The sequence below is a fragment of the Rhinocladiella mackenziei genome, assembly GCF_000835555.1.
Source record: "Rhinocladiella mackenziei CBS 650.93 unplaced genomic scaffold supercont1.7, whole genome shotgun sequence".
NCBI classification, from domain to species: Eukaryota; Fungi; Ascomycota; class Eurotiomycetes; order Chaetothyriales; family Herpotrichiellaceae; genus Rhinocladiella; species Rhinocladiella mackenziei.
This window is the reverse complement of record NW_013550598.1, coordinates 1,643,134-1,656,714: the sequence shown is the minus strand read 5'-3', so window position 1 is coordinate 1,656,714 and position 13,581 is coordinate 1,643,134. Positions and strand designations below refer to the sequence as shown.

At 50.4% G+C, this 13,581-nt stretch overlaps 5 protein-coding genes across 5 annotated transcripts; 2 read left to right on the top strand and 3 right to left on the bottom strand.

Moving 5' to 3' along the window:
• Positions 1-237: 237 nt before the first annotated feature.
• Positions 238-597, bottom strand: Z518_09398 (uncharacterized protein; the record flags this gene model as incomplete). The annotated part of the gene is made up of 2 exons (XM_013413354.1): positions 238-520; positions 584-597. The coding sequence occupies 2 exons, from the start codon at positions 595-597 to the stop codon at positions 238-240; spliced, it is 297 nt and encodes a 98-aa protein (XP_013268808.1).
• A 2,913-nt stretch (positions 598-3,510) lies between these two features.
• Positions 3,511-5,356, top strand: Z518_09397 (uncharacterized protein; the record flags this gene model as incomplete). Its single annotated transcript, XM_013413353.1, has 3 exons — positions 3,511-3,665; positions 3,728-3,909; positions 3,972-5,356. 3 exons carry the CDS (start codon positions 3,511-3,513, stop codon positions 5,354-5,356), a joined length of 1,722 nt encoding a protein of 573 aa, XP_013268807.1.
• A 394-nt stretch (positions 5,357-5,750) lies between these two features.
• Positions 5,751-8,591, top strand: Z518_09396 (uncharacterized protein; the record flags this gene model as incomplete). Its single annotated transcript, XM_013413352.1, has 1 exon — positions 5,751-8,591. One exon carries the CDS (start codon positions 5,751-5,753, stop codon positions 8,589-8,591), a length of 2,841 nt encoding a protein of 946 aa, XP_013268806.1.
• A 300-nt stretch (positions 8,592-8,891) lies between these two features.
• Z518_09395 (uncharacterized protein) lies at positions 8,892-11,105 on the bottom strand (the record flags this gene model as incomplete). The annotated part of the gene is made up of 3 exons (XM_013413351.1): positions 8,892-9,602; positions 9,673-10,863; positions 10,929-11,105. The coding sequence occupies 3 exons, from the start codon at positions 11,103-11,105 to the stop codon at positions 8,892-8,894; spliced, it is 2,079 nt and encodes a 692-aa protein (XP_013268805.1).
• Positions 11,106-11,999: 894 nt separating this feature from the next.
• On the bottom strand, positions 12,000-12,800 carry Z518_09394 (uncharacterized protein; the record flags this gene model as incomplete). The annotated part of the gene is made up of 2 exons (XM_013413350.1): positions 12,000-12,272; positions 12,339-12,800. The coding sequence occupies 2 exons, from the start codon at positions 12,798-12,800 to the stop codon at positions 12,000-12,002; spliced, it is 735 nt and encodes a 244-aa protein (XP_013268804.1).
• Between the last annotated feature and the right edge of the window lie 781 nt (positions 12,801-13,581).

The following is a 13,581-nucleotide window of genomic DNA, read 5'->3' as shown; positions in this document are numbered from 1 at the left end:
AAATGGTAGTCAGTTTGAACCCACTTTCGCTTGATGTGGGCTTGCCAGATCGTGTCCAACAGATCAAATAACTTTTTGCCCGACTCGAGTCGCGAATTTCAAGTCTCTCGAGTCATCATCGTCTCGGCGAGACTCTCGGGTCTGCCGGTTAGAGAGATCTCGGAAGATGCGTCGTGAGATCCAGCGCTTTGCTTTTAAAACAGCGTCCCAATCCGCTCCCGAGGGTTATTCAAAATCTCACGTACCCTTGCTCCTCTGTGCCATCGCCTCCCTCCGACACGCATCCTCCAGCAAACCTCGATCGACTTTGTCCGGAGGCAGATGCACGTACCGGACTACCGAACCGCGAATAAAGATATTCTTCACCGAACTCAGATGGGGGTATTTCAACTCGTCCAGAACGACGATGTCGTCGAGTTTGATGTTCAGGTACTGATCGACAGATTTCAGAGTGCCGCGGATGGAAATGTCATTTTTCAATTCGACGGTCACAGTCTGTTGGGTGAGGGTCTTAAAGAAACTGTCAATTAGAGATGAGTTAGTATACTAGTATATCTGGATCGCTCCCCGGCCGGGCTAGTACCTGAAGAAAAGCATGGTGGGCAACTGAGTCCTGTCGCAAAAGAATTTCGGAGGAAAATGAACGTCGACAGGAGAATATTTATGAGAGAATCACAATAAGCAGGATTAAATCTTCAATCACCACTTTATGCCTATTCTACACCATGGCATTTACGAAGAAAACACATGCCAAGATTGCGGTGAAGTACTTGGACCAAACTGCAAGCCTGCTGCGCGAGAACAGCGAGACTTTCATCTGCCTATTCATGATGATGTGGCTCATAGCCTAGCGGAAATCGTTTGGCAGCCGAAGTGTGGTACAATCTAATTGGAAGCGTTACCCCTTTGTCAATTTTACCTATCCTCTCACTTGTCTGATTTGCTTTTCCCATGGCATCGCCCAAACAAAGATTCAGCCAGTCTCAATTGCGGCGCAAGAGTGCCTTGAATGTTTGGGAGCTGCTTGCGGACACGTGCCGTCCAAAATCGCATTCTACCACTACTGCTTACAAAATTTCGAGATACAGAAACTTGCCTTGGCCTCATTCCTTCCCGGCTAATCCTCGAATCCTATTGCTTCTATTACCGAACTCGACTCACAGATCTAGATTCCGCTAAATGTCGGGGACATCAGCTATCAACAAACCCGTAAAACGCCCTGTCGCCGTCTCAACCATAAATGTCGCAAACACAGCTGTCGATTATGTGCAACAAGATGAGAAATTGCTTCTCGAGTCTCCTAGTCAGGCCACCAACGATGAAAGTCACAGTATTGCCGTTCAGGCAAGAGGCACACAGGATCAATCTGTCGAAGGACAGGGTTGAGGGTCGACCATTTCGACCGAGGGCCTACTCGACCGCGTGGATTCCGCAGATTTGACGGATACGATGCCACAAGTTGGTGAAGTCAATCATCAGGAATTACTGCGAGAAAAACATGAGAGCGAAACCAGTCGTCTGAGGGAGGCATCCTCTACCTCACTCTCCCCTTTGCGATTTGCAATGTGCGACGTTCCGCACAGCATCCTTTCCCTTCTCTACAGCGCTTCTCGCGGTCATTGTATTGGGATCTGTTTTTACATGTATCCCTCGGCTCTGGAAGCATGTCTGGTTATGGCTGACCTTTGGGGACCCTGCTTTCGGATGCCTTTTAACGAGGAAGAGAGAAGGAGGGCGGGGGCAAGAGAAAGAATGGGTGAGAAGACAGAGACGCAATCCGAATGATTAGAATGACCAAACGCACACATCACCTTCTATCAAAGGAACATACCAATCTCTGGAGGGCGGGCCTCTTAGGCTTGTATGTGATGGCTGCGGTAGTATGCCCGCCGGGTAGGGTTTGACGTGGAAGAATTCAAGAGACAAACCGGAGATGGATTCATTCTCATTCTGTGGCATGTCTATAATCCTGAGGGGTATACACCGTCCTCTGAATCAAAGCGTCGATCCACTTCGCTTGACATTTTCAAAGGAGGGCCATGTGACAATCTTCGATACGTCCAGACGCGATACAGCGACGGCCGGAGAAAATACCCTGTCTTCTTGATCCATGGACTCCTACAAAGTTGGGGGGGGCCATATTGTACGAATGATGACGATAGCCTGGCATTCTCAGGATCGACTCTTTCAATGCTCTTCCGTTTACGTAAGTGCGGACGGTATGAGCTGGCGGATGGGACTGGAGTACTTTTGCGAAACAGAAACATGCAGGCAGGTGTCCGGAGTCATTCATAGAGAAACAGTCGAAGCATCGTAGCACTGACAGCGCATCACGATCTCATTGGGCGTTGATTTCCGTTGCAACATACATGTACACAATAGTGGATCAATGCCCTGCCCGTATAATGAAGATGATGACACGGTTCAGTCCACCAAGTATGTATTAATGAAGCCGACCGACATGAAGTGGACGCGATGCAAGGGGGTACGAGTTATCATGCTGATGGTCAATTGCTTGATCAGGCAGGGCGAAGCGGAGAACTGACAACAAACTCCACCAATCTTAGCAGCAACGACTTCGCGTGACATCAGGGCGAAATAGTAGTGCAAAGACCAATGCTGGTAGCTTGTTGCAAAGATAAATCGACGGACATGGACGATATCATGGAGAATGAGAGGCCCCCCAAGAGAGGGAGGAGATCCGAGACGAGTCAAGATTCAGCAATGTCATACTTAGTGAAGTTCAGTAAGTTATCGTCTATGTACTCCGCATCACCGAGCTGTGTCTATTTGCCTGCTTCCCTCGTGGCAAGACTAGGAATAAGGCAAGTGCCGTGCGAGCCTAGGAGGCCTTTGATTGATAGAAGCAGGGAGAAAAAAGCATGTTATCGACTCCCACAAGGGCCGGCGGGGTGAAACGGCGATAAATGATCAGACTGGTGGATTGATGCTGGCTTCTAATGCGCACTCTTAGGTTTGGGGCTTCCCTGGGCGAATCCTCCGCAAGCATTTTTTTTCTCTCTTATCTTTGCTTCGCTAACGGCCCAGCCACTCACCACGCACGCTTTCAACGAGGAATCTCGCCAGTTGTTCGTCATGTCTCCATCCACCATCGCGATAACCAGCTTCAACTTGCCCGATCGAGCTCTAGGTGCAATGGTCGCTGACTTCGAAGAGGAGCCCCCGTCGCCTCCAGGTCCTGCGCATCCTGCTAACCTTACTGAGGGATTTCGATGTCCTATCAACATTGATTGTCCCCTCCTCTTGATATATATTTTCAGCACGACCTAGCCAGCCTTCCACGTCTTTATCGCTTTTCCCCTCGTATGCCTGGCTATCCATAAATACCACATCTTTTGCGCTGCCATTGAGGGTCTCGTCTGGACCAGACCGCCGATCAGTCCCTCATCGAACGCCGTGGGCTTCATAGGATACGTATTGGGCGATCTAACCCATGCATACGATCACGGTCGCGCCCTTGTAAAAGCAGATCCAAAACCAGTTGCAATCATGAGCGCAGACCGAAATCCTAGTACCGTCTCTGGCATGCGCCAAAAGTCCGTCGCCGAGGAACCTGTTACATCAGTCCTGGCCCCCGGCGAGGTCCCAATCTGGGATCGAGAATTAAGCGCTGATGAAGAGGTTCTGGCAGCACTTGGCTACAAGTATGCATCGATTGTTCTGCCCTGTTGCGCCCAAGGTACAAAAATGTTAATACAGCCTGCAGACCTGAATTCAAGCGTGAATTTTCGTTGTGGACCTCTTTCTGTGTCTCCTTCGCCGTCCTCGGCTTGTTGCCATCCTTCGCCTCCACTCTCTACTATGGTATGGGTTATGCCGGTACTCCCGGTATGGTCTGGGGTTGGTTGATTGCCATGGCTTTCATTCAATGTGTCGCTATGGGCATGGGTAAGCCAATTGACGCTTTTTCCAAATATCCAACGCGCTCGAATGTGTCTAACATCGCCCAGCCGAATTGTGCTCTTCTATGCCCACCTCGGGCGGCCTGTACTACGCTGCCGCTGTCCTTGCGCCTCCAGGCTACGGTCCTCTCGCTGCCTGGATTACCGGTTGGTCAAATTGGCTGGTCCAGGTCACTGGTGCTCCATCCGTCGATTATGCGTTGGCTTCCATGATTCTGGCCGCCGGTTCCATCAATAATCCTGATTTCGTTCCACAAAATTACCAGGTTTTCCTCTTGACGACCTTGATCATGATCATGCATGGTATTATTTCTTCCATGCCTACGCGTTGGATTGCCACATTCAACTCTTATGGCAGCACCTTCAACATTATTGCCTTGGTCATCGCCATCATCACCATTCCGGCCGCCACCAATCGTCCCGATCAAGGTCTACCACGTTTCACCAAAAGTAGCACGGTTTGGGGCAATTTCTACGAGGGAACAGACTTCCCCAATGGAGTGGCTTTGCTCATGTCTTTCATTGCTGTCATCTGGACCATGTCGGGCTACGACGCACCATTCCACTTGGCCGAGGAATGCAGCAACGCCAACATCGCCAGTCCCCGAGCCATCGTCCTGACCTCCGGTGTCGGTGGCCTCATGGGTTGGTTTTTGCAATTGGTTGTGGCTTACACGGTTATTGATATCGACGAGGTCCTCAACTCCCCCATTGGTCAGCCGTGGGCTTCGTACCTCATGGAAGTGCTCCCCAAAAACACCGCTCTGGCGATTCTGTCGATGACCATTGTATGCGGTTTCTCCATGGGTCAGGGTTGTATGGTTGCTGCGTCACGAGTCACGTATGCGTACGCCCGCGATGACTGCTTCCCCTTCTCCAGCATTTGGAAGAAGGTTCACCCATGGACCAAGACGCCGGTCAATGCCGTCTGGTTCAACTGCGTTGTCGGTATCCTCTTGACTCTCCTTCTTTTTGGAGGTGAAGCGTCTATCGGCGCTATTTTCAGTGTGGGTGCCATCGCGGCTTTTGTGGCTTTCACCATTCCCATCACCATTCGAACATTCTTTGTCGGCAGCCGTTTCCGTCGTGGACCATGGCACCTCGGCAAATTCTCTTATCCCATTGGTGTGGCATCCACTTGCTTCACCTTGTTGATGATTCCCATTCTCTGCCTGCCGAGTGTGACAGGTTCTGATTTGGATGCTTCCCTAATGAACTGGACTTGCCTGGTGTGGGGTGGTCCCATGTTGTTGGTTTTGGTCTGGTGGGTGGTCGATGCTCATAAATGGTTCAAAGGACCAAAGGTGAATATTCAACACATGATGCTTGGAAGAGAAGAAAATGTGATTAATGCCAAAGAAGGAGGCTCTGATTCAGGAAGTCAGACATCTCCTGCACCGGTCAAGGATGGAGATAAAGTGGCTGAAGTGTGAGACGGATTTTTATTTGACATGTGGGATGGTTTCAAGAGAGCGGCTGATCATCTGCAAGCGTATATTCCCGTGGTGGGGTCTGGATCTGGATGGCCTTCGTGTAGAATAGTCCACGTTATTGGAGTAGTCGTCGGAATCTGTATGTGCGCTTGTTCGATGCGAGTCCTTCATGCAATCAATTCATCTTCAGGCACCCCGTCCTCGTGACTGCGCGTCACTTCGCGACACGTCTTTGGGGGACTTCCCCACACTTGGGCCGTTCAATGCATTTTTCTTCCCTCCATGTCTTTGCCCCGTATGAGCCAGTTTCAATCCTCATGGCTCTTGGACCCGTCGATGCACGACCGCTTGATAAGAATTAAAATACCTCAACTTCCCTCGACCAATATCCACGATGTCAAACGATTTCCCTTCCTCGCCTGCGAAACGAGTCAAGACTGCCACTTCAAATGGTGGTAGCAGTCCAAAACGCCAGTCTCCGAGGAATATCAAGTCCCAAAGAGCAATCCAAATTGAGATGCCCGAATCAGAAGACGAAGAACAAGGGCTGGAGGATGGAGGGCTCGACCTTGCTGCTCCTCCGAGAGCCACGCAGCTAGAGGCCACCTTGCCGCCGGTTCAAACAGATGAAGAAGCTATTGAAGCCTATGAGGCTTACAAGGCGAGCGAATATGTACATCAAGAGCAAGACCGGACTGATTGTAGCACAACGTCATCTCGACCGAAATCGCCATCTTTGATCGGTAGACGCAGTTCCATCTATGTGGATGCATTCAACCTCGCATTGGACACTGTTCTCGAAGACGAACGTCATCTATTCAGTGAAGCTGAGCTGGGCCTCTTCCGCACATGGAGAGGACTCGACTATGACGCGCAGTATCTCTATGTGAGGCTGTTCTTGCGCAAAACGAGCAAATGGTTCCGCGTAAAGGATTTGCAATATTGCAGTGATGTTGCTGACATTCATGCCGCGGTGAAGGAATTACAAAAGGAGAGAGCATTACCGGCTGTCGAGGCGGGACCAGCGATGCATCCGGGAGAATTAAAACCGCCGGAAGGAGCCGTCTTAGGCGAAATATTCACCTTTGCCGAATGTTCCTCAGATCAGATCAGGACGTTGGATGAAGCATCCAGTCTTTTACTTTTGGATGAGCTGAAAAGTTTAGCCAAGGAAGCCAAAGTGAAAGGAAAGAACAAGCGCGAATTGTTACAAAACCTTCGACGAACCAGTGGCAGACAGAGCGGACTGGGTTTCAAAGAACTACGACGGGCAGAAGCCGAGGAGTCCGCAGGAAGTGTCATGTCTGGGGACAGTCGGTCCGTCTGCGATGATGGTGATGATGATGAAGACGAGAGTAGTGGTTCCAGAACACCAAATCATACCACCAACAACCGAGACGCCCATTTCACCAAAAAAATCCTCGATCAGACTGGACGGTGTATTCGACTTTCCTTGACACCTCTCAAACTCTTCGAACGGGCCCATCTCGTGTTCTACCGAAGTACCGAATGGACGGAGAAGAGTTTAACGACGTTGATTCTGGCCCAGATCTCCAGACGGAATTTCCCAGAGTATATCGTCAGTCGATCGACGACAATATTCGAGTCCAGAGCTTTGTTGCTCGAATTCGAAGCCAGCCTTCGCACCCAGTTTCGGGTTGAGAGTATTCTTGAATTCAATGGCACCCCTGGGCGTAAATCACTCGAAGAGATCAGGGGGATTTTCGAGGCTGTCTATCCTCGCTGGAAGGTCCTGTTGGCAGAGGAACAACGAAAAGAAGAACGCGTCCACCATAGTGGAGAGGGAGTGTATCTTCGTCGATTCAGTCCTGCTTGGGTCTACACGCGCATTGTGCACAAGGCACTACATCCTTTGGCGAGATTCAAAGAACATCTTCGAGAACATCAGCTCTTGACGGAGCTTTTGGACCAACAGCTCTTCCACGCCTCGAAACGAGGAGCGTGGTACCAGCGGAAAGCACTCTTGGAGGAACACTACATGCACGCGCTGACGCCGATGGAGAACCGAACAGTCGAAGCGAACAAGAAGCACTGGAAAAGAATCGCCCTCCGGACTTGTGAACAGGGCCTTCAAGATAAAGAGTGTCATGTTATTTATCACTACGATTTACAGAAGCGGATCAAGAAGCTGGAGAAACAACTTCATTTACCATTGAGAGAACAACATGACTTTGGCCATGTGAGGCTGGGCAAGGCCGTCGAGAGGGATGTAGTGGGGATCAAGATCGAGACGGACAAAGAAGACGTACCGTCCAGAAATCTGAGTCGAAAGAACACCGTCAACACACCGACGACAAATACCAAAGACACCCCGACAACTACGACAATCACCCGTCCGGTAACTACGACCAACAAACCACTACCAACCTTACCTAGTTTCTCTGGCGGCGGCCCCGGCACCAAAACAATCTGGCTCGATACCCTCGACACCCAACTCCCCGTAAGCGTGGAAGCCATGTGTCTCTCCCACTACCGGCACGTGCTGGGCTATAGAGGCTACCACAGCGAGGGCGGCATTCTACGCACCCTTTTCGGTCTCATATTCTACGATATCCTCTTCTTCAACCCCTACATCCCCAATGTCTTCCAGACCCCTTACCAGACATGCCCTTTGGACCTGCACACAGATGGCTTCTTCTCCTCGCGCATGCCCGAGATTTTGTCTCGCGTCAACCAGCTTTCGAACGGTGAAGCTGTTGATATCGCGCGGAAGGTGTGGGACGAGAACTTTGAGCGTCGAACCTGTATTGTGGGCGTCAGATGGGATGAGTTTGAAAGAGATGATTTATTTGAGTTGCTCGAGTGTTTTGATGGGCATGCGCTCGGGACGATCATGTTGGTGATGGCCCAGGAATATCAGAACAGAGCTGGTGGCGTGCCTGATTTGGTGCTTTGGAAGAAATTTCCTCCCACCTCATCCTCTTCATCTGCAGGAGATCAAGTCCACGGTGATAGTGCGGCCTCTCATGAGCATCATTCGGATGAACGTGAACACGAAAATGGACATGAACTTGAAAACGGCCCAGAACATGGCAATGAAAATGCAGCCGCAAATGCGACCGGGAAAATGAAAGGCGAAGTCCTTTTCGTTGAAGTGAAATCGGCCAACGACCGGCTTAGCGACACACAACGCCTATGGATTTCCGTCCTCCTGGGCGCCGGTGTCAAAGTTGAATTATGCCATGCTGTTGCTGGGGAGGTGAGGAGGGCGTAAATACAAGAACTCTCAGTCAATAACACCCCGTGCTTGATATGATAGCCTGGTATATAACCCCCTATTTTGACGATAGGAAGCACGCCATTAGATCCAATTCCTGAATTAGAATTTCCTCTCTATCTCACGCAGCTCTCCTTTCTAGCTCACTTCTAGCCCATCGAGGGCAAAAATTTGTCTATGTCACAACCTAAACCAAGCCATGCTATGCAAAATCATCCATCCATCCACGCTCATTGTGCCTAATCGCCCGCCTCCTCTTCCCAACCCCAAAAAAAAACGGTGTTCCAACACTTGTGGCTAGGATCTTGCTCCAAACCACTTTGCACCTTCAGGAACACGAACCTTACCGAAATTATTATCCAAATCCAGCAAAATCTTCAACGCATTCCGACTTCGCAAGTACGGCAGTGGGGCCTTGGCCTCTCTAAGACCGACCCCCGGCTCCATCTTGCCTGCTGTGCTCTTTTTCGCCTCTGCCTCCTCAGAGCCCGGGAATGGAAGTAACGTGCTGAGAAGCTCGTACGCAGCGAGCGTGAAACCGAATTGTGGAGATGAACGCAAAATACGTGCAGGACCACCCTTGAAGAACGCTTTGAAACCTTCTTGCTTGAGAATCTTGCGCGCACAGTCCGCCAGGCCATTGTATGTGGCTTCGCCTTTGCGGGCTTCGACTTGGAGACGTGTCTTGATCACGTCACATGGGGTGGTGAGATATGCGGCAGGCATGCCCGCGACGGCACCAGCAACAAGGAGTTGAAGAATGCCCAGTTTCTGTGTGGGTGATTCGCCAAACAGATCTTTTTTCAAATGGTTGTATGTTGGAAAATAAATCGCGGAAAAGGGGACATCGCGCAATAAACATGCTGACGCGCCTTTGTATAGGCCCAAAATACCCAGGTTGCGAACGATCCACATTGCAGAGCGCTTGGGAATGGCGTCGGACTTTTTAGCAAGTTCACCTTGGACTTGGAGTCGGATTTTCACGATTTCAAGAGGGTTGGTGAATACCTAGAAGGGGCTAAGTGTTAGAGACACACCAACACACCAAAAGGGGAGCGTCGGGCAAGGCTGAACTTACAACTTGACACGCACCGGCAGAACCACCGGCCAAAATCTCCGCACTCACTGGAATACGACCAGTCTGTTTGTCGGTGAACTTGCCTCTAACAAGATCGTTGACGGTAAGTTTGATGGCCTTCTCTGGTGCCACACCGACAAGTTGAGGAAGAACACCAGAGTACAAACCCCTCAGACCCTCATTTCGAAACACCTTGCGCGCACAATCGATCGAGTTTTCATACAGTCTCTCTCCAGGGATGGTGCTGCGTTGATTTTGCATGCGTGTCTTGACCAGATCGATTGGGTAAACCATGAAAGCACCAAAGGCGCCGGCAATACTGCCGAGACCGAAGTGGTGAGCGGATTCAAGCAAACCGTGAAGGAGTTGTTGTGACGTGGACACGGCGCGGTCGGCTGCTTCAGTGATTGCCCCTATCTTAGCACCAGCAGTTTGCCAGCTCGCATCCAATACTTTGGCAAAGTCTTCAAGACATAACCGGCCAGAAGGCGTGTCGAGACCGGCAAAGTGAAAAAGAATGTCAGCCTCCATGGGGGTGTAGAGAGAAAATCTTGTGAGTCTCGCCGCTTCGTTCAGGAAATCGGTCCGGTCGATTCGGCCGTCTGGAGACTTCGCGGTCGCATTTCGGATGATGAGATCTAGAAGATCCATTTCGCGAATGACGTTCTGGAATGCTCTGACGTTGGCGTAGGATATCTTGGTCCCCGTTGAGATGTTGCACAAGGTCGGTAGGTTCTCCAACAGATGGTCTGAAAGCTTGTGTCCGGCCGTGGCTCGGATAATGCGTTCAAAATCTTCCGGATCAATGTATCCGTCCTTGTCGGTGTCATAGAGATGAAAGGCTTGTCGTATTCGTTCGCCCTGCAGACCGCGCATCATTTGAGCAAATTGTGGATATGTCATCTCATGTCTCTTGTTCTTGCCGCCAATGTACAATGACGCCCATTCCGAATTGAAGTCGAACGGGATGCTGTCATGACCTCGGTTCTGCTCGTAGATCTTTTGGAATGCGTCTGACTTGATCGAACCGGTTCCGTCGACGTCAAAGAGTCTAAAGGCAATTTCGTACTCGGCATCAGATTTGGCAAGCAAGTTGTCAAAAGCCGCCCATTCTGACATGGTAATTTTACCGCGCTTGTGTCGATCTGCGACGCCAAACAAGATACCATATTGTTCACGCTTGATTTTGTGCTGCACGGCAACCGGCGGAGTCAGTCCTCAGGTTCTTCGTCGATTGACTTTTTGCAACCACTCACATAATCCTCCTCCGGTGGAGCAATAGCATTGATAAAGTCCTCCTCATTCATATAAAGCTCACCATCTTCTCCTCGTCTGGCATTTTTCATAAATGTGACTCGGGCCTCCGTTGATAAGGACTCGGGCGGCTTGGAACCCAACAAGGACTCTTTGAGAGTTTCACTGACGGGAGCCATGATGGAAAGGACCACGATACTGAACGATAACGAGGATTGGAGAGGGAGGATCTGTTCCGAGATCGGTAAGGAGTTAAGGTGTCGCGCGGTGTGGGAAAAAAAAAAAAAAATAAAATTAAAAAAAAAGGGAACAAGCGAGAACAAGGTGAGATTGGGATCGGTATACTCCGCACAGGGGGGGGGGGGGGTTGGTTACAGTGTCGCGATGTAGAAGGAATTCGATAGGAGAGGTCGTCCAAAAGCAATCTGGAGGAACGGTACGGAGTACGGAGTAATGGGTTGAGTTTGAGAAATTTCGAGTGGATTTTGGAGATTGCGCACTGGATCGCGCCATGAGAGAGCAATATGCACATAGTGCACTTTTTTTTTTTTAAGACCAACTTCAAACCCTGGCGACCCGGGAGGACCGCCGTCTCGGAGACACCTTTTGGTTCGCCCGAATTAAATTCAGAGCCAGGGTCGCTAAGGATTTAACCGCACTCTAACGCCAACAGGCAGTGCCGATGCAGGCACAAGACGATAAGCTTAACTAGATAAGGTTTAGAGCTCGGTGACAGATTCCGCGAACCGAGAACCTACGGTAGGCTGTATGCTGTCGACATCGACATCAGATCAACTGGATGGGGAGCTCAAGGGAGAGGCACCTGGGACAGTTGCGCATGAGCAAAAAACCCCTGAAAAGCCAAAGAAAGCAAAAAGTCAATTCAAACCATCAACCTTCCGGAGTTTCCTTTCTAGTACGCTTTATCCCGCCCTCCTGTACCACGTGTCCCCAAAATGCAATGCTGTGCATGAGATACCCGTGCAAAGAACCAAAAACAGACCGGTCTTCATATCGTCGTCAAGTCCAAGTTGATTGATCATCAACTCTCCCGTGCTTTTGTGTTTTTCTCCTCATGAAGTGTAGCTATATCCACCACCTCCAGCTTCGGAGAGAATATGGCCCACGCTGGGAAGACTTTGTTGTTGCAATGTCCCGAGCTCACTGGCACGTCGACTGTGACCAGCATGACCCAGACTGATCCCACTATCATTAACGTTTTCATACTCATCTGATGAGGCATCGTCATATTCTCCTGGACCTCCCTGACTCGAACTTGCTCGCGACCGGGTGCGTCCATGATAGGGTCGAGGATTCCTCAACCCTCGAAGACCCTGTTGAAACATCTAAACACAAGGTCAAGCACATTAGCGTTGGACCCAGAAGGCACGCGGCGTTGATGGGAAACATACCACTTTTTCAACTTCATCCCACCTCTCCCCCACTTGATCGCTGAGTTGGCGCCAAATTTGTTCCCGACATCGACTGTAACAATTCACCAATTTCTGTACTCGGGCTTCGTCCCAATCGGTCTTCCTCGCTTTCGCCAGCAATCTCTCATGTCTCTTTCGGCATGCGTTTCCTGATTTGTTTGGAAAGTGTTTGATTTTGATCTCTTCCCACGCCAAACCTTGGCTCTTGGCATCGAGGAGAATGTTGTCTTCCTCCGCCGTCCACGGGCTACTTTGTCCCGGTCTGGGGAGTGGTTCCCTCCTCGCCGAGTGTGGGGCTATGGATGACGTGTGAATCGGCTGCAGATAGGTCTGCATCATGGCTTGTGGGGGGTATTGGAGGTGAGGCTCTGGCCAACCCACGTTGTGCGCCGGTTGATTGTGAGGCCATGCTGCCAGAGCGGGAGCCATGGTGGTCGTCATGTTGGTGGAGCCTCGTAGATTGTAAGGCGCTGGTCTCTGTGTTGGACGGGGAGCCGTGCGCTGCTTTGGCATTCCTTGTTGAAGAACTATCGTCTTCAGAAATGAAGATGATGACGCATCGGTCGATGAAAAGGCTGTGTGAAGAAAAAGGAAAACGATCAGGATTATGATTATGAGGGTGGATGAGGAACGAGCGTACAGAAAGAGGACAAAACGATCGAGGTTAGTCCTTGTAGCGCGGGAGGACTGGACAGAATGAGAACTTGAATGCCTGGATGACTCGTGCCTGACCGGATTCTTATGAATGAACTGTATCCAGCGCCGCCCACCCTCCCAGAAAACGTCAAACATGCGGGCGTCAATTTCAGATTTGAAAGAGACGCGAGACTCGACCCCTTCAGATCCGGTCTCATAACTACCATCAAACTGCCAAACGGCTCTTTGTCCAAGCGCGCAACCTGCAACGGCGCCTCGGGGAAATGCAAGAGGTATTCATCAGTGGAGAGGCAGGAAACTTCATCATTGGAGAACTGGTCATTTCAGAGGAAGTGAAACTGGAGCCTCGCGATGGGGGCATGCAACCAAATGCGCCAAACGACTGTCGTGGTCGGACATATATTTGGCACCAAACCCTACCTGATGATTCAAGCGAACCAGTAGCATCAGTCTTGCAAGCGGTTGTCGATCAACCGAATCTCTAGTAGCCGCTGAAAGGTATGGATCAACGTGGGAGGGACGATTTGTTTTAGTGGTTTCGGGCATTTTTGGAATGTTCATAGCA